Here is a 24,496-nt window from a genome sequence, read left to right on the forward strand (position 1 = left end):
CGTGGGGTCCTGAGGACTCAGGGGGACATACAGCAGGAGGCAAGGTACCTGCCACTTAACTCACAGCTACCGTGGTTACGGAGAAGCGTGCTGTCTCACAGCAAGTTTGAATCTAAGGAGCTTAAGCAATGGTCCATCAGTGGCCCTTGGCTACCTGCAGGAAGCCTTCCATCACCAGCAAAAGGTGGCCTTCCTTGTCGATTCTTGCAAACCGTGGGCTGAAACGCCACCTGAGTTAACTGTCTCTAGAGACAGCTACCCAGAAATCACAGTGCATTTTGCATAGATGTAAGTGGTACTCGGTGCCCACGTGACTGGGCAATGCCTCAGGACCACTGAAAAGCCGAGTTCCACTTTAGAATGTCTGGGAACTCGCCAACACTCTCGGGCCCCTCCTCAGCTGTCAGCATTGTGGCCGTGTGCTCCCCCGCCAACAGCCGAATCCCTGGGCCTCCCGCTTTCCTCTCTGTAGTGCATATTCCGGCTGTCCCTGGAGACTCCTGAGAGATGCTCACCCACCCCTGCTCCCCTCGGCTGCTGGTGGCAGCTCAAGGTTCCCTTTTGTGCTCGCTGACAGGACTTCCAGCATCCTGGACTATATCCAAATTAAGACCCGCACAGTGCACGTGGAAAATGATGAACCAGTTTATTGAACAGCTAAAGGGGAAAAACAGAGTGGATTGGGCTACATTTGCTATACACCAAGCAGGAAAGTTGGCACCATTCCAAGTGTCCCCTTCAGACAGCACAGGCTTCCTACAGGCTGGCGCCAGGGTGGAGCGGTGGGCGCGGTAGATGTCAGCGGAGCCCGGTTTAGACAAGGTAGCAGCTGCCCCCTCTCCCCCTCTCCCCTGCTCCCAGGTGACAATGCCAGGGCTCCTTTTACCTTCTTTTACTCACGGCCTGCTTGTTCCCATCGCATCTGCTTTCTTCCCTCTGACTTGTGGCTGTACCCCCAGCTCCTGGAGTCGTGGTCCTCCTAGCTAAAAGCATGGGCCCAGCTTGGGGGCAGACACAAAGCCCCAGACCTCAACGCGCACACTCTGATGGCCACGTTTAGTCTCGGCACCCTTCTCCAGTGCTCCAGCTTCCAGTCGTGCTGTATGGCTTTCTGCAAGTCAGTGTTCCCAGCATGTTAGCAAAAAGCACAGTTTCTTGCTTATTGCGGCCGTTCCGGCAGTAGCAGCTGCTGTGTTTGTGGAGAAATTGAAGGGGAAATGGCAATGTCCCATGAAGGGGTGGCACCCCGATGGGCAGGATGGGGGTGCCACTGGCCTCTACTTCTGCAACAGAACACGTATGTCTTCAGTACAAGCTTGTAAAAAAATACTTTAACAGAATATACTGTACAGAACTAGGATTTAACACGGTATATTACAACGCTAAAATATTTGTATAAATACTATACAGGCACGGAGTCACTCCATTAGAAAGGGCTCACCAATGGGGCCAGTAAAAACGCAGAGAGAAACGACGTCCACGGCAGGAGCAAGGCCAGCTGAGGCAGCATGGGTGCACACGGGGCCCGAGGCCCATTCTCAGTCCCCTAACTACGCCACAACAGGGGCATCTGAGCTACGCGGCCAGGCCGGCCTGGTTCAAAAATACATTTTTCAATAATAATTTTGATGGGAATTTTCACACTTTGAAAACCAGCTGTGTAGCCATTCCTGCTCAGGCCTAATCAGCCACCCAGGATGGCTCCAAGCCAGCTCCACAGGCACCTTCCCGGGGGAAATCACTTCTTCCCTCTCCACAGGCTCCCTCCATCAGATCCACAGCCGCTGACACGCACCCCACACCATGCTGCGTGTTCCAGGCCCCTGTCACCTGCGTGTCCTGTCGCGGTGAGTCATTGGTAGGCATTGAGTGCAAACAAGGCATGAGATGAAGTCCCCGGAGACCCAGCTCCAGCTCCAGTTCTGGGGGTGGGGGAGGTGAACGGAGAGGCAGAGGAAGGCGGAAGAGAGTGCGGGCCAGGTCCTCTCACGATCTGCCCTGGAAGGGGCTGTCTAATCTGGCATTTCGATATTTAATTTGGGAGGTGGGAGGACATACTTCCCAGGGCTCTGGGTGATAACCACCCTGGTCTTCTTTCGAAACATAGGAGCGATCTTAGGAGGCTCTGGAACTGGCGTTTCTTCAGTTTCCTCATTACCTTCACGGTGGAGGTCGTAGGAAATGTTTCCGTATTCTCTCAAAAATGGGCAGATTTCAAGCAGAAACTGACAGAAATCCTTGCGAATCCCAAACCACCCTGAAAAGGAAGAAATGTACTTTCTCAAACACTAGTCTCCATTGAATTTCAGGTTACTTTTCTTTCATGAATGAGAACTTTTCCTTGTACGCTGTAGTGCTTTATCCTGATGTCTTGGGAATGAAGCCTGAGCAAGGCCTCAATACCGACTAAGGGTAAGAAGGAAGCCCTGCAGCTCTGCAGCTCTGCAGGTGGCATTCCTGGACTGGCAGCTACCAGATGTCTCCCTGGGGCCTGTTAGGGATGTGATCTTGGGCCCCAGCCCACACCTCCTGAACCAGAAACTGTGGCGGGGTGGCGGGGGGCAGTCCTGGGATTCTGATGGGTCCTCCAGTATGCGAACTATTGCTCTCACGAGCCTCAAATATCTGCAGTGTCTGGACTATGTCAACATCCTCCAGTCTTCCCGGCCCAGAAGAAACACATGTGTGACAAAGAATGTCACCCAAGAAAAGGATCTCCATCACCCTCTGGAGTCCGGGAAGATGGCAGGCATGTGTTGGTCCAGGCCTCAAAGCTCCTTCTCCAAGGCCCGTTCTTCTGGTCTGGGTACCACTAAACCGTCAGCTCAGTGCTGGCTCTCCTGGGGCAAAACCCCCGGTGGCATTAGTTTCCAGAAGGGCGTGCTCTGGGCCTACATGCAAAGGAGCTCAACGTCTAGTGAGGAGGGGGCCCTCATCAAAGAGCACTTCAGAAAGGGCTATCACAGCACACAGGTGGAGGGGGAGAGAGAGAAGCCGGGCACCACTGACAAGACTTGGAGACCTCAGGAATGATGCTGGCAAGAGCGAGGACAAAACAGACACTGGGAGGACGCTCAGGGTTTGGTCGATGATGTGGATTTTCATCTCATCCTCAGGAGCCCCTGGGAAAAAGGAATCTTGGTCCCGGTGTTGCAGCAGAGGGGATGGGCCCAGAGAGGCTGCCTGCCGCGCTCAGGCCCCCCTCCGGTCGTAGGGCCACGAAAGCAAGGCTGATGGCACGCCCTTCCCCTGGAAGATTCCAGGCCTTCTTCAGTCCTACCTTTCCCAGGGAAACTCCCTGATTGGGGTCCTTAGGTTCGTCTTTTCATAAAGCGGGGCCACATACACACACACACACAGCCACGCATCAGGCACACAGACACACACGCACACACACAGTTCAAGCGCTTCGGAAATGCTGCGTACATACAGTGGTTTCCGCCTTTCTGCCCGAATGTGGTTGCCATGAGAGTGATCAAGGAAAGCCAGAGCGGGACAAATATCGGGACACAAGAGAACGCGTTGTGGCCGTCTAGCTTGTGAACCAGCAGGATCTAAAGAAAGAGAAACAGTTGAGGTTCTGTCGATGGAGCATCTGAAAACAGACCCTCTCTGAAGCCAGACTGCACTGCCCCTCCCTCGTCAGGTCTCATAAGGGGGACGTTCGCTCCACAGGAGGCAACGGTAACCCTCCATTCTGGGGGAAAGGACAAGAAGAGCTTTCATATGGCTCTTCAGGACTAAGCAAAATCCATCCACCTACAACATTTCCAACATCAGGACTGTTCTGGGAAACTCTTGCAGCTGTTTGGTTGGAGGAGTCAACAGTGCCCACTCTATAATTCTCCACAGGGCTCAAATACAAAAATATCACATCCAACTTTCTCTTTCTAGAAGACGACAAATCGGGGCTTCCCTGGTGGCGCAGTGGTTGAGAGTCTGCCTGCTGACGCAGGGGACACGGGTTCGTGCCCTGGTCTGGGAGGATCCCACGTGCCGCAGAGCAACTAGGCCCGTGGGCCACAACTGCTGAGCCTGCGCGTCTGGAGCCTGTGCTCCGCAACAAGAGAGGCCGCGATAGTGAGAGGCCCGTGCACCGCAATGAAGAGTGGTCCCCGCTTGCCACAACTAGAGAAAGCCCTCGCACAGAAATGAAGACCCAACACAGCCCAAAATAAATAAATAAATTAATTAATTAATTCAAAAAAAAAAGAAGACGACAAATCAATACATTCAGATGCGTGGTGGCTAGAAAGGTACACTTCTCACTGCCAGCCCCCAGGTCCCCAAAGAAAGGCCGCTCTGACTGTCCTGTGGTCCTCTGTTGGCAGGCTCGCCCGGGGAGCTGCTGTGCTGGGGAAGCGCAGGCTGCTGGGCCTCAAGAGTTCTGCCGAAAGCTTACCTCAAAAGTAAGGAGTGGCACGACAATGGTCATCCAGCTCAGCGCCATGGTGATGTGTGTCCTCCGCTGCTCCGCGATCACATCCATGGAGCGTAGGAACAGCACGGACCACACGATGTAGTAGAGGACCACCAGGCACAGAAAGGACATGAGAATCCACAGGGGGACACACACGACCTGAAGGGAGGAGGAGAGGAGAAAGGTCTTTAGGGTAGGCAGAGCCAACTCCTTCCTGGATCTCTGCACTTAAGACGGTGCCAGGCCTGGATGGGGCCAGCGTGGGAAGAGGACCCGCTGCTCACTGTTGGGGTTGCTGCTGCCCCGGCAGCCCTCAGGGTGACGGGACTCACAGCCACTGCCCTGAGGCGTGAGCTCGCTCAGCGGGCCCCGGGCTCTGCCCGCCTCCCCTCCACCTGCGCCCTGGCTCACCCGGACATCCCCTCTTCCCAGTCACTTCCCATCCTGCCAGAGGCACTGTGGCCAAAGGCTCCTTGGCAACCCGGGCTGCGCAGGGGGCCCAGGCCCTCCATGAACTTGCAAGTCAAGGCTGGGAGGCTTCCGCCACTCGGTCTCCGCTGCCTCGCCCAGGTGTGTTCTGTGTCAGTTGCTGTCATACCAGAAAGAGCTTGTTTCACCCTCACACACAAGCCCACACGATGAGTCCTGGGGGCCTCAGCAGGCTCCTCCCGTGTGACCTTTTCTCCCTTCTGCATGGCCCCCTTGGGTACATCTGTTGTCCCTTTGTCTTCTCTTACAAAACAGTAAAATTGACTGTTATCCTTTGGTGTCCAGTTCTATGACTTCTCACGCACACACGTATAGATCTGTGGAGCCTCGGGCAGGACACAGGAAAGCTCCTTCACCCTGCCAGACTCCCTCGTGCTCTCCCATCACTGTGTCACCCCCTCGCCCCACCCATAACCCCCGGCAGCTGCTGCTCTGTCCTCTATCACGACACTTTTGTCTCTTCAAGAACGTGATGGAGACGGACTCATACAGCATGTAACCTGAGGCTCCCTTCTCCCAATCGGCACATCTCTGAGATGCCTGCAGGTCGTTGCGTGTATCTACACGTCACTGCTTTTCACTGCTGAGCGCTGCTCCACTGGGTGGACGCACCCCAGCCTGCTCTCCAGTCACCCTGGGAACGAGATGCTGGTGCTTTCCCGCTTTGGGCACTTGCAAATAAGGCTGCTATAAACATGTGTGCCCAGGTTTCTGTGTGGCTGTACGTTTACATTTCTCCAGGGGAAACACCCAGGATTGGCACTCCTAGGTCACATGGTAACTCCATGTTTCATTTATAAGAAATTGCCGAGCCGTTTTCCAGAGCATCCACCCAGTTTGGCATTTTTACCAGCGACGGGCGAGGGTCCGGGTCCCTCGGGTCTGCCCCAGCACTTGGTATTGTGGTTCTTATCTTTGCCATTTTGATGAGTGTGCTGTGGTACCTCATCCTGGTTTTTATTTGCTTTTCCCGAATGGGTCGTGATGTCCTTTTCATGTGCTTATTCACCATATGTCTATCTTCGTTGTGAATAGTCGCTTCAAGTCTTTTGTCAATCTTAAAATTAGGTTGTTGAGCTTTTAGAGTTTTGAGAGTTCTTTAGATGCTTTGGATACATGTCCTTGGTTAGACATCTGCTTTGCAAATATTTTCTCCTGGTCTGTGACCTGTCTTTTCATTAATTTCATTTTAATTTTGAGCTTCTTTTATAGACCATGTTGTTGGTGCCATTTCCGGGAACTCTTCACCTAACTCCAGATCCCTAAGATTTTTCTCCTATGTTTTCTTCTAACACTTCTTTACTTTTACCTTTCATTTTTAGACCCAGGACTTGAGCTGGTATATGAGTTTTAATCCTTCTGAGGAGCTCAGAGCTCCTGACTGGATGTTTGCTGTGCACAGCTTCCCCTTATGTCCCTCCTCCTAAAGCACGTCTGGGAACAGACTCACTTAGAGGCCTGGTCCTCGTGGGTGGAATGTTAGCGACCAGCCTCACTTGGTTTCTCTTGAACACTGTGGGAAACCTGCAATCTGGCTGCTTCATCTGCTGGGGCTTGCACAGGATTGGGGCTGGAAAAATTCCTCTGTTCATCTTTAGAAAACATGCACAATTCCTAATCTTTTTTTTTTCTGATTTCACCTTACACTAAAATTTTGGTCTTACCCAGATTTGTTTCCTCCATGGCACAACAGAAAGCTCTGAACCAATTACTGTTCTCTAGACACAGCAGCCTGAAGATGGAAGATGGGCGCCTCAACAGTATGTTTTATTATGAATGTTTTATCAGAGATTTTAGGCAGAAGGGATGGATCTTGTCTTTATTCACTAGAGAGGTAACTTATGTTCCCATATTTTCTTCCTTGTCGCCAAATGAATATTTTCTTTTTCTTTAACTATATTTTTTACCTTTGTTCTTTCTTTTTTTAAAGGTAAACCATGTTAATCACAGACAATGTCTTATGTACAAAAGTACACATCAAGCAGGGTGGGGCCGGGGAGAAAACCCCAAACCCTGGCAAGACCTCGCCTCCCGGAGGCAAGATAATTCTTCTACCTTTTGTCTCATCTTCTTTCTATGCATTACTAGTTGAAACCGTACTGTTTTCTCTAATTTGCAGCTTGCCATATATCTCTCTCTCTCCATCCATTCTTCTGTCTATCTATGCACAATCAGTTTTAACCGAACACCCATTAACGGAAGCAAGAGGTCACTCGTATGACTCAGACTTCACCCCTGGCAGGAGTGTAAACTGGCATAGCTTTTTGGAAAAGGGAGTTGGCAGTGCAGTTTGTATTTCAACATCTCAAAAAGTTCCCACCCTCTGGCCCAGTAATACTGTTTCTGTAGTCCTTCCTAGGAAAACAATGAAAAAAAAAACAGGCAAAGATTTTTATGCACAAAATTATATGCTGCAGCATGATTTATAATTGTAAAACACCGGTAACAACTTCAATATTCAGAAATGAGGGGACGGTCTCATAAATGTATTTGAAGAATATTTTGCATCAATTAAACTTGAAAAGTCATGCTTATAAGAACCTTTTATTGACATGTAAAAATGCTTATAATACAACATTAGAACAACAAAGCAGGATACCAAATTATACATGCAGTATGATCTCAATTATCTTTATGAAACAATAAACCCCCAAACAAGGAAACAAAAAACTAACCATGTTATCTCCCAGTGGATTATGGGTGATTATTATCCTATTACCTTCGCTTGCCTGTCTTTTCCGACATTTCTACAATAAACACGAATGACTTTTATAATAAAAAGAAAAGTTTATTTAAGGATTTAAAAAGTTACATACAAGCCACGGCCAGTGGATGATCTTGTCCAGTCTTAAGGCAATGAATATGAACTGGAGAATGTTGACAGAACACAGGATTTCTAACTAAAAATGAAGAGAAGAATCAGTTAAACAAAATAACGGTTGCATTCAATACCACAATTGTTTGGTTAACACACTAAAAGGCAATGCAAATTATAATGCAGCAAAAGTTTTATTATGTCAAGTTGCAACCTCCTGATTCTCAGCACCGGAGGAGCAAAGCAGTGCTGTGTCAAGGAGGAACCTGGCCTGGCCTTGGGCCTCGTCCTCTGCTCAGTGGCTGCTCGGCCCTTTATGCTCATCCAGGCAATGGCCTGTCTCCAGGCTCGCGATCTGCAGAGACGCAATCTCTGGTGGTCTCCCCCAGCTTTCTTTCTGCGCCTACCCACAAACATCTCTGTTCTTAATCATCCCTGTACTGCTTTCTTCTTGTACCTGGAACTCAGCCTGCATCCCACCCCTTCCTTTCTGGCTCCTCGAGGACCCTGTCACATCAAGACATCAATTACGGATTCTTTATTGCATCTTTAACCCCGCCACTCCACGATCCTTCCCAGAAGCACAGAAACATGTTCAACTCATTCCCATTCAACACAAAATAACCCCAAACCATCAAGCTCTGTGAGACACCATGGACACTCGAGTCCCTACGGCCACCCCTGCCACTCCAAGCTCCACCCACTGTGGCCCGGCCTCCACCCTCAGGACCACCGGGAAACTGCTTTCATCAAGGTCACCTGATCAGCTCTGCAGCGTCGGACCACTTCAGCTGGCATCCTACTGGGCGTCTCTGCAGCGTGGGAGATTGCCCGCCACTCCTCCCTCCTCCGAGGATCCCAGCGTGCAGTCTCGCCATCCTCCTGGCCTCTGACACTTCCCTTTCATGTGCCTTTTCCTCTCCTTACATGGTGATGCCCCCCAAAGCCTTAAACTCAGCCTCTCTCCCCACTGTAGAGACTCAGACACAAACACACGTGCTTTCACTCCCTCACCCTGCCCTGGGGTGGGGAGCAGAGCCAGCCTCCACATCCCTGGCCTGCGCGACCTCCTACTGCTCGCTTCTCCCACCTGTCTCCACCTTGGCCTTCCTGCTGTGGCCCAGAGCCGACTCTCCCTGAGGCACTTCAGAGGAAGCCCTTCTCCCCCGAGTTCATTACCCCACCTCCCGCACCTTGCTGCCTTCACCCTGTCTCACCGGGAGCTACCGCTGCGGCCTGATTCCCCAAATCAGGACACAGGAGGGCAGCCCGCATTCTGTTTCCCACACCCTCAGGCTCAGGCACTTGGCCCTGTCCTCCACCGTGCAGACTTCTCTAGCATCCCTAGCCCGGCCCCCATCCCGACTACTCCTGCTTCCTCGGGCCCTCGTGCTCCCGAATGCCCCGCAGGCGGCCCTCCTTTCTGGCTGCAGTGCTCACTGCTCTTCAAGGGCTCATCACTGCCCACAGGATGAAAGTCACAGGACGCCACGTGACCTGGCCCAGAGCTGCCCCAAAGTTCCCAGTTCCCAGGGCATTTAGCGACTCAGCAATTCTTTCTGAGGCCTCTGGGCCAAAAGAAACACCTAACAGTTCCACTGATTTAAGTCATTAGATCTAAACTGAGTGCTTATCCTAAGTAGTCATCTAAAAAAAAAATTACCTCACGTTAATTGAAAGAAAAATATTCTGTGTGTCCCATTCTTAACTAACTACAAGTAATTCCTGGTGGGACGTGTGTGCCTGCTGGCACTGCAGCATTCCTCATCACCCGCTCTCCGTATGCATGTTTGCACAGCACTGCCTTCTCATCCCAGCAACTGCCAACAACTTAGACTCCTCCATGACACTATCGAAATGAACGTAGTGTGGCCTCATAGTGAAGCCCTAAACTACATGGAGCTAGTAGTCCGTAGGGTGTCCCTACAGATGTCAGGGGTCACTGCTTTTCCCTCGGAAATGTCTGGTATCCCATGGTGCCCCTGGGAGCTCATTATGGTGCCCTGGGAAGCTCAGCAACGCCTTGAGGACTGAGGACTGGCCCTTACTCAGCCCAATCCCTCTATGCAGACCCCCTCCTCCCCGGCTCCCTCCTTTGTACTTCATGCTCCAGGCATTTTTTTTCTTTTTACTGTGGAAAAATACACGTAATGTAAAACTTACCCTCTTTGTCCTGACCGTCTTTCAGGGTACAGTTTAATGGTGTTAAGTACGTTCATTCATATCACCGCCGTATGACTGTGGCTGTGACACCATCACCATGTTCCACCTCTAGGACTCTCTGCACCTTACAAAACTGTGCTCCAGTCATATCTGAGTCACTGGTCCACTCAACATGACAGACTTTCTTCTGCATCTACGGCTTCTTATGTGTTATTTCCTCTGCCTGAAAAATACCATCCCCTTCCTACCTGCACAGGGCACCCTGGCTCACCCGGACTCCTCCTTCAGGGCTCTGGGGGAACCTAGCCCCAGTAACCCCCTAGCCAACGTAGGTACTCCTCCTGGGACACAAGAACCAGGAGGGAGCTCAACTCTTGGTATGTGCTTTCTTCTCATAGGTAGATTGCCAAGAGTGTGGCCACACTGCATTAGGAAAATACGGTTTCGTGCCCAGTATAGTCCTAGCCCTTGTACATGCTTTTACTTTCTAAGAAACAAAGTTCCAAATTTTCAGTTTTCTTAAACCTCCTCCTCAGCCCTCATCCAACAGTATTTATAGAACTTTCTGAGCGCTTTTCAACCTGGGTAATGCTGCTCACCTGCGGAAGAGCTAGGACATGTGCAGGGGCCCTAATGGCTGTCACAATGACTTGAGGGAGCACCTCCGCTAGTGTTTAGTGGGCAGAGGTCAGGGATAAGTGTCCTGAAATGCAGGGCACAGTCCTGTTCAACAAAACATTTCCTATCCAAAACGCCAAGAGCATACCCAGCCCCACTGAGAAACACGGCCCCAAACAGGTAAAATCGAGACGCTTTGATCTCAGTGATTTTGCTTAATGTAAGCTTTTATAAATGATTTTTAAAGCTTGGTTTTACTTCATTTTGCTCAGATAACAGAGAAAAATGCAAAGCAACAGAGGCACAAAGTAGACAGGTAAGTGTGACTGGGTGGAAATGGTGCCTCGAACTAATACAGGGAATAGAGATTCAGGGGAAGTTGGATGAGTCTGGAGCTCGTGTAGAAATCGGAGTTTACAAATGCGAATTTAGGAAGTGAGAGCACGTACGGCAGTGGAGGCAGGAAGTGTGAACAAGATCATTCAGAGGAAGTGCACGCAGTGAGGACAGAAAACGCCCAGGACTAGAATCCTATGCAACAGCAACGTGCAAGGAGCGGACGGAGGAAGAATACTTCAGAGAAGGAGCTGAACGCAGGCAGAGGTGGCCAGACTGGTCGAGGGACCAGGGGTGTCAGGAGCTACAGCGCGGCCAGCGGCCAGACAAGATGGGGGCTCAAGAGGCCCCCGGATGAGGCCACAGGCCACGGGGAGCACGTGCCGGAGCAGGGAATGCGGGGTCCCTGCCGCACTGCTTCCCAGAGCCTTTCTGTGAGGAAGGAAGACGCACGAGAGGCAAACGGAGGCCTGAGGGGGTATTGCTGCTGTTTTCTGTTTTCCCTTTCAGATGAGAGAGCGAGGTCGCTGGAGAGTGGACCAGTTCAAGAGCAAATTCTTGGAGGACCTGGCGGGGCAGAGGGTCTGAAGCGGGAGGGCAAGCGCAGGGAGGCTGAGAGCAGGCCCCCAGGGCTCCCCTCCCTCCATGGCCGCCCGGACCAGGGCTGAGGGGTCGCTCTCCCCGTGCCAGGCACAGCTGCTCCTGTCACTCGGGGCCCTGTTCCCAGTGGTGCCCCGGGGCCTGGCTCCATCACTCTCCCACTGTGGGTACCTCCCTCGCCAGGTTCAAGTACCCTGAGCTGCCACCCACCAGCTCCCACTCTCCCTTCTGACCAATTGCGGTCTTCTTTCTCTGCTCTCGACCCGCGCAGCTCAACACGGCATCCACAGTGTCCAGTTTCCCCCCTCGAGCCATTCTGGACCCGGCTGCGGGCCCTCAGCTTCTGGGCAGTTCGGCGCATGGGCTTTGGAGTCAGGCTGCCTGCAATGGAATCCTGGCCCTGCCCCTGGATAAGCGGCCAGGAACAAATTCCCTACCCTTTCTGGAAACCAGGGGTGGCAAGTGCAGCCACGTCACGGGGTTGCTGCAGATCTTCAACGAGATCCTACTGCATGGAAGCGTCCAGCCCCAGGCCTGGTACACAGCAAGTGGTCAATAAATATTACCTGCTATTATTTTCATTACTACTATTAGCATTGCTAGTATTGCTTTTTCATTCGTGTGTGTATCCCTTACATTTAGGCCAAGAGGGCTTGGCGTATAGTAAATACTCGATAAATGCTTACTAAATGAACATATAGGCCCATCAGGATAAGCTAGCCAGGGAGCAGACAAAGTGCTGGTCATGGGGTCTGAGGTGCTGTGCTGGTTAGTTTTACACGTCAGCTTGGCTGGGCTGTAGTACCCGGTCGTTTAACCAAACTATAATCTAGGTATTGCTGTAAGGGTACTGACTTTAAGAAAAGGAGATTTCCCTCCATGATGTGGGTAGGTCTCATCCAATCAGTTAAAAGGCCTGAAGAGCAAAAACTGAGGTTTCCTGGAGAGGGAGATATCCTGCTGAGTCTCCAGCCCGCCAGCCTGCGCCATCAATTTCAGACTTGCCAGCTCCTTCAAATAAACCTCCCCATGTGTATATCTAGCCGCACATCTACGTCTATATCTACATCTACATCTATCCTACTGGTTCTGTTTCTCTGGAGAAGCTGGCTGATCCAGGTGGGCAGGGAAAGACGTGAAGCTGGAAGAAGCCTGATGGCCTCAGTGAAAAACCAGCGTTCTAAGTCAAGAAAGAGAAACATGATTATTTCCATCATCTTTCGTTTCCTTACGTACCATGATCTAGCGTTAGTGATCAACCTCTTCCTAACCAAGGACAAGAGGTCTCCATTACAATAACTGACCAAACGATTTTGCATTTTAAAACCTGCTTAAATATACGAAGGCTCACCTCCAGTGACCTGTCATGTCGAAAGCCCCAAACGCAGGCTGCCACAGACACTGGGGAAACGAAGAAGAGCGGCATGAAGACCAGGAGCCAGAAGTGGCTGCCTCGCTCGATCCTGTCGCAGACCAGCACTTCAAACATCAGCAGCAGCAAGTGGATGCCCACCGCGATCAGCATCGCCTTGAACTCCACACACGTTTCCCCTTCTGCTCTGGAAAGGGACAGAAGGCGAAGAAAAACACCCTCAGCTCGGAGTCTCCGTAACAAGCAGGCAGCTCAGGGCAAATGCCAGCTTACGTGGGTACTAAGGACCGTATTTGTAAATTTAACAAAAGGCTCAGGAAAATCAGGTAGAAAGCTAAATCAACATTCCTCCTTAACAGGCAATCTTTCAAACGTCAAAGAACTACTACAGGACGAGAAACGAACATTTACAGCCAAACCAGACTCAGACTTTGAACGGAATAAAGATATTCTCAGAAGCAAGAGCCACAGTTATTACTTCCTGACAGTGCACATAAACACTCTGGTTCATAACTTTAAGTTCAACTACTTCCAAGATTATTTAAGCTGATTGCTTCTACTGCTAAAATCTGAAATACCCCTTAAATCTCACGATCCCTGTCTCTCAATGAATTAAAAACCATGTAAATCACATTTCATGCAATACTATCAAAATAGCTCTAGTTTTATGAATAAGTGTGTGCTATTTCAAGAAAATACAGCAACTGTTGTTAGGTGCTATTTTAAAATGCAAATAAAATTGTGAATGCCTTTTTATTTTCCTTTCTATTCCATTAGGATGAATTGACACCTGCAGATGATAAAGAAGAGCCATTAAAACTGTTCTTTAAATCAGTTAAAGCTGCTTAAGGGATCATGCTTGGACTTAATAGGTTAACAATTAAAAAAATAATAAGGCCACTAATCAGGAAAATGCTTAACAATGCATTTGCAAGGCTGACTGTGCTTCATTCAAAATATAGATGAACATTTGTGATGTGTCATGTTGGTGATAAATGCTTGTAAATTTAGGACACAGAGAAAATGAGGTCAGTGGTTATTTCTATAGGACCCAACAATGTTCCATTGGACAGTACTGACACTAGAATGACCATGTCTGTACATTCAGGACATTCAACTACGCACATACAATTCCTTTTCTTAAGGGAATCTTGAAAGGAATCTTAAATGTAACCAACAGAGAAAAGTTCAGATAGCTTCTAAATAACTAGTGGAACTTAAAATGTTTAGCTATGTAACTTTTCATTCTTTGAGTAGCAAACATTAGATATCTGAAAATACCTCATAAAAAATAAAAGATTTATGGCCACACAGGTAATCTTAAAAAAGAAAAACCTAAGAACTTAAAAAATCTAAGCTACACATGAATGTCCCCCATCTGCCAGGGCTCTTTGTGTAGCTATTTTCAAGTTCTTAGATACGTATGTGGTAACATATTTTACTCGATCTAAATCTCATTTTTAAAGTTCATAACAAAGATTTAAACAAGTTGAGATGGTCCCCACTTCTACACTTTTCTCACATGAGCAGCTGCACTGTCCCCCTCTTCTCTCCCCACCTGCCTACCCGGCATTTCTTCACTCCTCATCTTCCTGGTGATGGTTTAGAACAGCCCCTCACTCTCAAGTCCCCCTTTTTCCTTTCCAAAGTTCCAAACTTTGTGAGGGAGAGCAGAGAGACTCTTGTGGGCCCCAGCAGCACCAGGCTGCACACTGGAGTGAGCTCACGACAGGAACTTGGACCAGAACACCGTCCAAGAAGAAAGGCGTGAGGGGAGGTGGGGGTGAAGGTAAAGGGTACGCCTCTGCCCGGCCCCCAAGGCTCTGCTCTCCTTCACGGCATCTGGGTCTCACCTTTTCCTGTCTCAGGACCTAACTGTTTCCTGGCCAAGCTGCCTCCTCCACACTAACAGTCCTAAAACCCCAGGACTAGGAGATTGGGACAAGGGGAGACCCAGTTCCAGGACTGAGTGGAGAAGGATATATCCCTGATGGCCAAAGCTAGACCTGTGGTTTGTAGAACTGCTCCTACAAACATGATGGTTTTATACGTCCTTGTCTAGCATGGTATAACAGTTCTATACTTTGGATGCATGTTAGATTACTTAAGCTTTTGTAGGCTGGCTAGGAACTTAAGCACCTAAAATAACAGTGCATTTGTTAAAAAGTGGATAGCAAACACTTAATTTTTAAAAACTTAAAACAGAACTCAGCTTGCCTATATTATAGTTCTTAGAAAACTTCAGAGAGGTAGAAAAGAAAATAGTCCTGACTTTTGATAAAGTGAAAAACAAGATACTGCCCCCCCTCGGCTCAGAGTAGAGACCAAAAGGTTTTATAAAGCAGTATTACCGATATTGGGGATTTCGTGCCCAGACTCCAGTTCCAACCGAGGCTCCAACAATGACCATTAACTTCCACAGCCATATTGGAGCAAAGACAGCCCAGTAACTCCACTGAATGATGCCATCCAGACGAAGGGCCAGCAACACAGAGAACAGCAGCAGACAGGCATAGATGAGGAATTTACTGGGAGAAAAGCAAAATGATTAAAGAGGATTCACGCTTACAAATATGTGATATTAAAATGAGGAGTAATAACAACATTGCCTTCTAGCACATGAAGAGAGTCACTAATTCAATAATCATACATCAAAAATTCTATGTAGAAGACATACTGTTGTTAGAGGACAAGACAAATATAAAGAAGACTAAAATAAGTTTCCTGCTTCCCAGGGCTTCCTGGTAGGAGGGAGTCCACACAGAAACATATACTTACAGCACAGCATGGCCTGTGCCATAATGGTTCTATGGGTGGAGTGTGACGGCAGCCCAGAAGAAGAAATACGGATTCTGTCTGGGGGGACTGGGAAGCAGAGAGGTGATGACCCTGGAGCTGGTTCTGGAGGATACATGGAAAGCTGCCAGGCAGGAAAGGATAGGAGCTGAGGAAGCACTCCAAGCAGAAGGAACTAGCCATCAAGACATGGAGACTGAAAACAGTGGACAGGTTCAGGATATGGTCAAGTTCTGTCACTGACTAATTATTTGATTCTATTTTTAAACAGGTAGCCATCTGCCATATTCATATACAGTAATATTTTAGTATATGTATTATCCTTTTTGTGACTGGATTATACATATAAACATACACTTATATTTCACATAAAAGGGACTTCATGAAGAGGATGTTTTTAAAATATTAATTAGAAATTACATAGTTGAGGACTTCTACTTCCAGCTTTGATACAGTAAGAGGGATGGAGTTTTCCTTCCCACCTTAAACAAGAAACTGGACAAAATATATGAAACAACAGTTTTCAGACAGTGAACAACAGGCAGTGAAGGACCATGATGGCAGAAAGAAAGAAAACAAAGGAGATAAACTCTATCAATGCCCCAGCTTACTGCCTGGAGGCAATTTCCAGACTGCAGTAAGAAGGCAGTTAAAACCCAACCCCATTGACAATTACATGAAATATAAATGGTCTAATTACCAATTAAAAGACAAAGATTGTCAGGCTGGATTTAAAACAGCAAGAGAACTATATGCTATCCATAAGAAACCTACTTTATCTATCTACAAAGTGACAGATAATAAGGACAGAAAAAGTTATACCAGGCAAACACTAACCAGAAGAAAGAGTGACTTTACTAATCTGTTTTAGTCTTCTATTGCTGCTATAACAAATTACCACAAACTTAGCAGCTTAAAAGAACACAAATTTATTATCTCACAGCTGTGTGTGTCAGAAGTCCAGACAGGCTTAGTTGGTTTCTCTGCTCAGAGTCTCATAAATTAAATCAAGATGTCAGTTGACTGGGCTCTTCTCGGGTGACTCTGGGAAGAATCTGTTTCCAAGTTCATTCAGGTTGTTGGCAATCCTGTTTCTTGTGGTTGTAGGGCTAAGATCTTAGTTTCTTTGCTGGCTGTCAGCTGGAGGCTGCCCTTAGGTCCTAGGGTTCTCTCTCTGAGAAGAACATAGGCCTCTACATTCAAAGCCAGCAGCAGCATATCGAATCTTTCTCATGCTTCTGACTTCTTTTGCCATATGGCTCCTGCTTCCAGAGAAAGTGCTATGCTTTTAAGACCTTATGTGATTAGATTGGGTCCACCTGGATAATCCAGGATACTCTTCCTATCTTAAAGTCCACAACTGTGGTAGGCAGAATTCTAAATATGTTCCCCAAGATTCCTGTCCTCAGTTATTCAGTCAAGCACTAATCTACGTACTACCATGAAAGGACTCTGCAGATGGAATTAAGGGTACTAATCAGCCAACTTTAAAATATGGAGATTATCCCAGATTATCCAGTTGTGTCCAATGTAATCACATGAGCCCTTAAAAGCAGAAGAGGAAGGCATACAAGTAAGTCAGAGAGATGTGGCAGAAGAGGAGAGATAAGGCAGAAGGGGAAGTCAGTGAGATTCCAAAAGTGAGAAGGACTCCACCTGCCTTTGCTGGCTTTGAAGATGGAGGACGGGAGTCATGAGCCAAGGAATGCAAGCCGACTCTAGAAGGTGAGAATAACTCCTAGCTGACAGCCAGCAAGGAAATGGGGTCGTTAGCCCTACAACCACGAGGAACTAAATTCTGACAACAACCCAAATGAGTTTGGAAGCAGATTAATCTCCAGAGCCTCAAGAAAGGTACAGAGCCCTGCTGACACCTTGATTCCAGCCTTGTGAGACTCTAAGCAGAAGATCCAACTGAGCCATGCTGTACCTGTACTTCTGACCTACAGAACTATGAGATAATAAGTTTGTGTAGTTTTAAGACACTAAATCTGTGGTAATTTGTCACAGATGCAATAAAAACTAATACTGTAACCTTAAAGACATCTGCAAAATCCCCTTTACCGTGTAACATAACATATTCATAGGTTCCAGGGCTTAATGGCCTGGATGTCTCTGGGGGAATCATTCTGCCTACCACAATATAAGGTTTATATATATATATATATATATATATATATATATATATATACATACATACATATATATATTTTTTTTTTGGTACGCGGGCCTCTCACTGTTGTGGCCTCTCCCGTTGCGGAGCACAGGCTCCGGACGCGCAGGATCAGCGGCCATGGCTCACGGGCCCAGCCGCTCCGCGACACACAGGATCCTCCCAGACCGGGGCACGAACCCGCGCCCCCTGCATCGGCAGGCGGACTCCCAACCACTGTGCCACCAGGGAAGCCCTAAGATATATTTTTGAACAAGGAATATTACCAGGGACAAACAGGAGCATACATAATGATAAAGAGGTGATTTGTGTTGGAGGAGGATCTAGCAACTGTAAATATTTATGTACCTAATAGCAAAGCTTCAAAATACACGTAGAAAACATTAATAATTAAAACATTAAGGAGAAACAGAAAAATCCACAACTATTACTGGAAATTAACACTTCTCTCTCAGTAACTGATAGAACACATAGAGAATTACTAAGGATATACAAGTTTGTAATAACACTATCAACCAACATGACCTAATTGATATTGATAAAGCATTCCTCCCAACAACAGCCGAATACAAATTCAAGTGCAAATTTGGGTGCACATGGAACATTCACAAAGACAGACTGAATTCTGGGCCATAAAACAATCCTCAACAAATGTAAAAGGACTGAAATCATACAAAGTAAATCTCTAAGCACAATGAGATTAAACTAAAAGTCAATAACTTAAAGATATTTGAAAAATTCTCAAAATACTTACAAATTAAACAATACTCTTCTAAATAATCCATAGGTAAAAGAAAAAAAAAACACAAGGAAAATTTTTAAAATTCTGGACTAAATGAAAGTGAAAACACAACATACCAAAATATGTGAGATACAGCTAAAGCAATACTTAAGGGGAATTTACAGCATCAAACGCTAAGTAGAAAAGTTCTCAAGTCAACGATCTATGATTCACCTTAAAAAACTAGGAAGAGAAGGAAATTTTAAAAAAATGAATGGAAGTAAATAATAAATATACACACAAATATCAATGAACTAAGTAAGAAACATGTTAGAGAAAAATCAATGAAACTAGGGACTTCCCTGGCAGTCCAGTGATTAAAACGTCACCTTCCATTGCAGGGGGTGCAGGTTCGATCCCTGGTCGGGGAGCTAAGATCCCATATGCCTTGCAGCCAAAAAGCCAAAACATAAAACAGAAACAATATTGTAACAAATTCAATAAAGACTGTAAAAATGGTCCACATAAGAAAAAAGAAATCAATGAAACTAAAAGCTGGTTCTCTGAAAAGATCAAGAAAATTGGTAAACCTATACCTAGAGTTATCAGAAAAGAAACAGTAGACACAAATTACCAATACAAAGAATGAAAGCGGGGACATCACTACAAATCCTACAAACATTACAGGGATTAGAAGTGGATATTATGAACAATTTTATGCACATACATTTCTTGAAATAAAGATATTATTAAAGTTCACACAAGAAGAAATATTTATATTCCTATATCTATTTAAAAAACTGAAATTGCAGTTGGACTCCTTCTCACAAAGAAAATGTCAGGGCCAGACAAAATCTACCAAACACATAAGGAAGAAATAGTACCAATTTTTCACAAACTCTTGCAGAAAAAGATGAGAGGGGAACATTTCCCAGTATTTTATGAAGCCAGCATTACCCTGATACCCAAACCTGACCAAGAAAGAAAACTACATACCAGTATCCTTCATGAAGACAGATGCAAAACCCCTAAAAAACAGGATATTGAATCCAGCAATATATAAAAAGGATATTACATTATGATTAAGTGTGCTTTAGCCAGGACTGCAAGTTTCACTTAACATTGGAAATCAGTTAATGTAACTCACTGTATTAATAGAATGAAAAAGAGAAGCCATATGATTATTCAATAGTTCCAGAAAAAACATTTGACATAATTCACTACTCACTCAAGATAAAAGCTCTAAACTAATTAGGGCTAGAAGGGTATCTAGAAAAAAACCTAGTTAAAAATGCTTAATGGTTAAAGACTAAATACCTTCCCCCTAAGACTGGAAACCAGGCAAGTATGTCCACTTCAATACATCTATTCAACACTGTACTGGAGGTTCTAGCCACAAATATAATACAAGAAAAAGAAATAAAGGGGATAAAGATTCAAAAGGAAGGAGTAAATCTGATATTTGCAGACAACATGATGTCTATGTAGAAAATCTTAAGTACTCTACCAAAGAAGCTACTAAATCTAATAAGTGAATTTAGCAAAAGTTGCAGGATACAAGGTAAATATACAAAAAAATGTACTGCATTTCTATATGCTAGCAATGAGAAAATGGACACTTTTTTAAAAAAAAAACTATCATTTACTGCAACTTTCCTATAAACCTAATAATATTTAAAATTAAAAGTTTATGAAAAACTACCATTGACAACAGTATCAAAATATGAAATACTTAGAGATAAATTTAACAAAATATGTGCAAGACATACTCTGAAACCTAACACTACCAAAAAATTAAAGATCTAAATAAATGGAGAGATACACCATTTTTATAGATTAAAAAAATCAATATTGTTAAAATTTACATCCTCTATTAGTTTCCTATGGTTGCTATAACAAATTACTATGAACTTGATGGTTTAAAACAATACACATTTATTCTCTTATAGTTCTGGAGGCTAAAGGTCCACAATGGGGTTCACTACATTAAAACTAAGGTGTCAGCAGAGCCATGTCTCCAGAGACTAGGAGAGAATCCATTCCTTGCCTTTTCAAGTTTCTAGAGCTGCATTCCTTGCACTACCTTGGGCCCCTTCCTCCATCATCAAAATCAGAAGGGCAGCATCTTCAAATCTCTTTCTCTGCCTCAATCGCATTGCCTTCTCCTCCTAATAGTATCTCCTTCTGCCTCCCTCTTATATGGAAACCCATGAATGCATTTAGGGCCTGCCTGGATAATCCAGAATACTCTCCCCATCTCAAGATCTTTAACTTAATTACATCTTTTGCCATATAAGATAATATTCACCTTTTTGCCACAGAAGCTAATATACACAGGTTCCATGGATTAGGAAGTAGGTATCTTTGAGGGACATTATTTAGCCTACCATACTCATCAGATTATTCAAAAGATTCAATGCATGTAGTCCCATTTTTGCTTTTGTTTCTCCTGCCTGAGGAGACATATCCAAAAAAATATTGCTAAGACTGATGTCAAAGAGCATACTGCCTATGTCTTCTTCTAGGATTTTTATGGTTTCAGGTCTTACATTTAAGTCTTTAATCCATTTAAGTCTTTAATCATTTCTGTATATGGTATGAGAAAGTAGTCTAGTTTGATAACATCTTACACTGTCAGAATGGCTATTATTAAAAAAAAGACAACAGATAACAAGTGTTGGTGAGGATGTGAAGAAAAGGGAACCCCTGTGCACTGTTGGCAGGAACATAAATTGGTGCAACCACTATGGAAAATGGTATAGAGGTTTCTCAAAAAATGAAAAATAGAACTACCATGTGATCCAGCAATTCCACTCCTGGAGATTTATCTGAAGAAAACAAAAACACCAATTCAAAAAGATATATGTACCCCTATGTTCACTGCAGCCTTATTTACAGTAGCTAAGATATAGAGGCACCCTAAGTGCCCACTGATAGATGAATGTTTAAAAAAGATGTGGAGTGTGTGTGTGTGTGTGTGTGTGTGTGTGTGTGTGTAATGAAATATTACTCAGCCACAAAAAAGAATGAAATCTTGTCATTTGTGACAACATGGATGAACCTACATGGTATTATGCTAAGTGAAATAAGTCAGACAGAGAAGGACAAATACTGTATAAGTGCATTTATATGTGGACTCTAAAAAAGCAAATTAACAAACATAACAAAACAGAGTCATAGATACAGAAAATAAACAGGTGGTTGCCAGAGGGGAGGAGAGGAAAGGAGGAGAGAAATAAGTGAGGGAGATTAAGAAGTACAACTTCCAGCTACAAAATAAATGAGTCATGGGTATGAAATGTACAGTGTGGGGAATATAGTCAAAAATAATATAATATCTTTGAATAGTGACAGATGGTAACTAGACTTATTGTGGTGATCATTTAAGAATGTATAGAAATATAGAATCACTATGTTGTACACCAGGAACTAACATAATCTTGTAGGTCAATTATACCTCAAAAACAAACAAACCGATAGAAAAAGAGATTAGATTTGTGGTTACCAGAGGTCGGGGTTAGGGGAGGGGGAATTGGATGAAGTCAGTCAAAAGGTAGAAACTTCCTGTTATAAGATAAATAAGTATTAGACAGGTATTTTACAACATGATAAATGTAATTAACACTGCCATATGTTACACATGGAAGTTGTTAAGAGAGTACATCCTAAGAGTCCTCACCGCAATGAAAAATATATTTTTTCTTTTTCTTTTCTTTTGTATCTATATGAGATGATTAATGGTCACTAAACTTACTGTGGTAATAATTTCATGATGTATGTAAGTCAAATCGATATGCTGTACCTAAGCTTACACAGTGCTGTATGTCACCTATATTCCAATGAAACTGGAAGAAAAAAAACACAATAAAGCAAGGCGCAATAAAGTAAAGCGCAATAAAACGAGGTGTGCCTGTATGCATTTAAGCTTCCACCATGTCTTTTTATGGCTTGATAGCTCATTTCCTTTTAGTGTTAAACAAGATTCCACTGGAATAAATAATAAACCACAGTTTATTTATCCATTCACCCTTTGAGGGACATCTTGGTTGCTTCCAAGTTTTGGCAACTATGAATAAAGCTGCTATAAATATATATAAAAAAAAGATTCAGTGCAATGCCAATGAAAATCCAAGCAGCCTCTTCTGCAGAAACTGACATACTCGCTCTAAAAATTATATGAAAATGCAAAAGACCTCAAATGGGCAGAACAATTGTGAGAAAGAACAAAGTTGGAGAAACTATACTTATACTGCATGTTTTCATGGCTTACTATAGAGCTACAGTAATCAAGACAATGTAGGATTAGCATCAGGAGAGACACAGAGAACAGAATAGAGTCCAAAAACATGCCTGTACATACATGGGAAAAGGTGCCAAGGCAATTCAATAGAGAAACAATTGGGCTTCTATAAATGGTGCTGAAACAACTGGACAGATGGGAAAAATGAACCCAGACTCTTAACCTCACAGCATATGACAATCGTTGCTAAGGAGGTAGAGCAAATGGAACCCTCATATATTGCTGGTAGGAATGCAGTGTAGCCACTTTAGAAAGCACTTTGGTAGTTTCTCATAAAGTTAAGTATACCCTTACTCTACAGCCCAGCAATCCCATACCTAGGTATTTACTTAAGAAAAAGGAAAACATATGTCCACACAAAGACTTGTGTTCAAATGTTCAAAGCAGCTTTATTTATAATAGCCACTGGAAACAACCCAAGTGTCCAAAAACTGCTGAATGGTTAAACCAACTGAGGTATGTCTATTCAAATGGAATACTAATCAGCAGGAAAAAGGAACAAACTAGGGATGCATGCAACAACATGGATAACCTCAAATGCACTATACTAAGTAAAATAACTCAGACTGAAAACACAACACACTGTGTGACTCCACTTATGTGACATTGTGGAAAAGGCAAAAGTATAGATACAGAAAACAGATCACCCGTGATTACCCGTGGCTGTGTTGGGGGAAAGGATGACTACAAAAGCACACGAGGGAAGATTTTGCAGTGACAGAACTTTTCTATATCTCTGTCTTTGGGTGGTGCTTACACAAGTGAATGGGTTTATCAAAACTCATAGGACTGTGCACTAAAAAACGGTAAAATTTACTGCATGTTAAACATACTTCAATAAACCTGGCCTATCTATTAATCTATCTAATGTAAATTGACAGAGCCACTTTGTGGAACAGTATGGAAGCTCTTTAAAAAACTAGAAATAGGGCTTCCCTGGTGGCGCAGTGGTTGAGAGGCCACCTGCTGATGCTGGGGACACGGGTTCTTGCCCCGGTCCGGGAAGATCCCACATGCTGCGGAGCGGCTGGGCCCGTGAGCCCTGGCCGCTGAGTCTGTGCGTCCGGAGCCTGTGCTCCGCAACGGGAGAGGCCACAACAGTGAGAGGCCCGCGTACCGCAAAAAAAAAAAAAAGTCAAACCAATTAGAAGAAAGGAGATGACACAGGTTTATTGTGACTGAGTAAGGACAAGAGAAGCAGTTTACTAGGACAGTAATTTGATCAATTAGACTTCAAAACAAAAAGCATTAAAATGACTAATAAAGAAAATCTAAATAATGAAAATCTAACAACATGACCATAGAATATGGAAATAATCTGACAATATTTTTTGTACAAATATACCAATATACATTGTGGGCTTCTACATGCTACTGTTAAATCATGACAGATAAAGCAGACAAAGTTCCTAAGGAAATTATGGAAATGAACGCTAGAGTAGATAAAAATAGCATGGTTCTATCAAAGCAAACAAAAGATACTTTCTTTACATGTGTACAGAATTTTTCCAGAGGGAAAAAAAGGATCATGGGGCATCAATACAAAATACACACAAATCTAACTTAAAACTTTAAAAACTGTTTGAGCGTGTGGGAAAGAAACAGTCTCTGCCCCGAAGATGCTCAAAGACTAAGAGGAGGAGAGGGGGATCAAGCAACTATATATCATGGCAAACTGGGACATGGAAGGTTC

The 24,496-nt window shown here is 45.0% G+C and overlaps 1 protein-coding gene across 3 annotated transcripts in view; it reads right to left on the minus strand.

Moving 5' to 3' along the window:
- Window positions 1-529: 529 nt before the first annotated feature.
- TMEM185A (transmembrane protein 185A) overlaps window positions 530-24,496 on the minus strand; it is a 31,334-nt gene continuing 7,367 nt past the window's right edge. The window contains exons 2-7 of one of the 3 annotated variants that reach the window (XM_079911395.1): window positions 15,165-15,341; window positions 12,793-13,000; window positions 7,726-7,809; window positions 4,403-4,579; window positions 3,431-3,554; window positions 530-2,257 (exon numbers count right to left, since the gene is read on the minus strand). In XM_079911395.1, coding sequence (XP_079767521.1) covers window positions 2,013-2,257; window positions 3,431-3,554; window positions 4,403-4,579; window positions 7,726-7,809; window positions 12,793-13,000; window positions 15,165-15,341 — 1,015 coding nt within the window. In that variant the 3' untranslated portion in view covers window positions 530-2,012. The remainder of the gene's footprint in view (window positions 2,258-3,430; window positions 3,555-4,402; window positions 4,580-7,725; window positions 7,810-12,792; window positions 13,001-15,164; window positions 15,342-24,496) is intronic. The other 2 variants (XM_079911397.1, XM_079911396.1) reach the window with 2 other exon arrangements.

This window comes from Stenella coeruleoalba (assembly GCF_951394435.1).
Source record: "Stenella coeruleoalba genome assembly, chromosome: X".
Taxonomy (NCBI): Eukaryota; Metazoa; Chordata; class Mammalia; order Artiodactyla; family Delphinidae; genus Stenella; species Stenella coeruleoalba.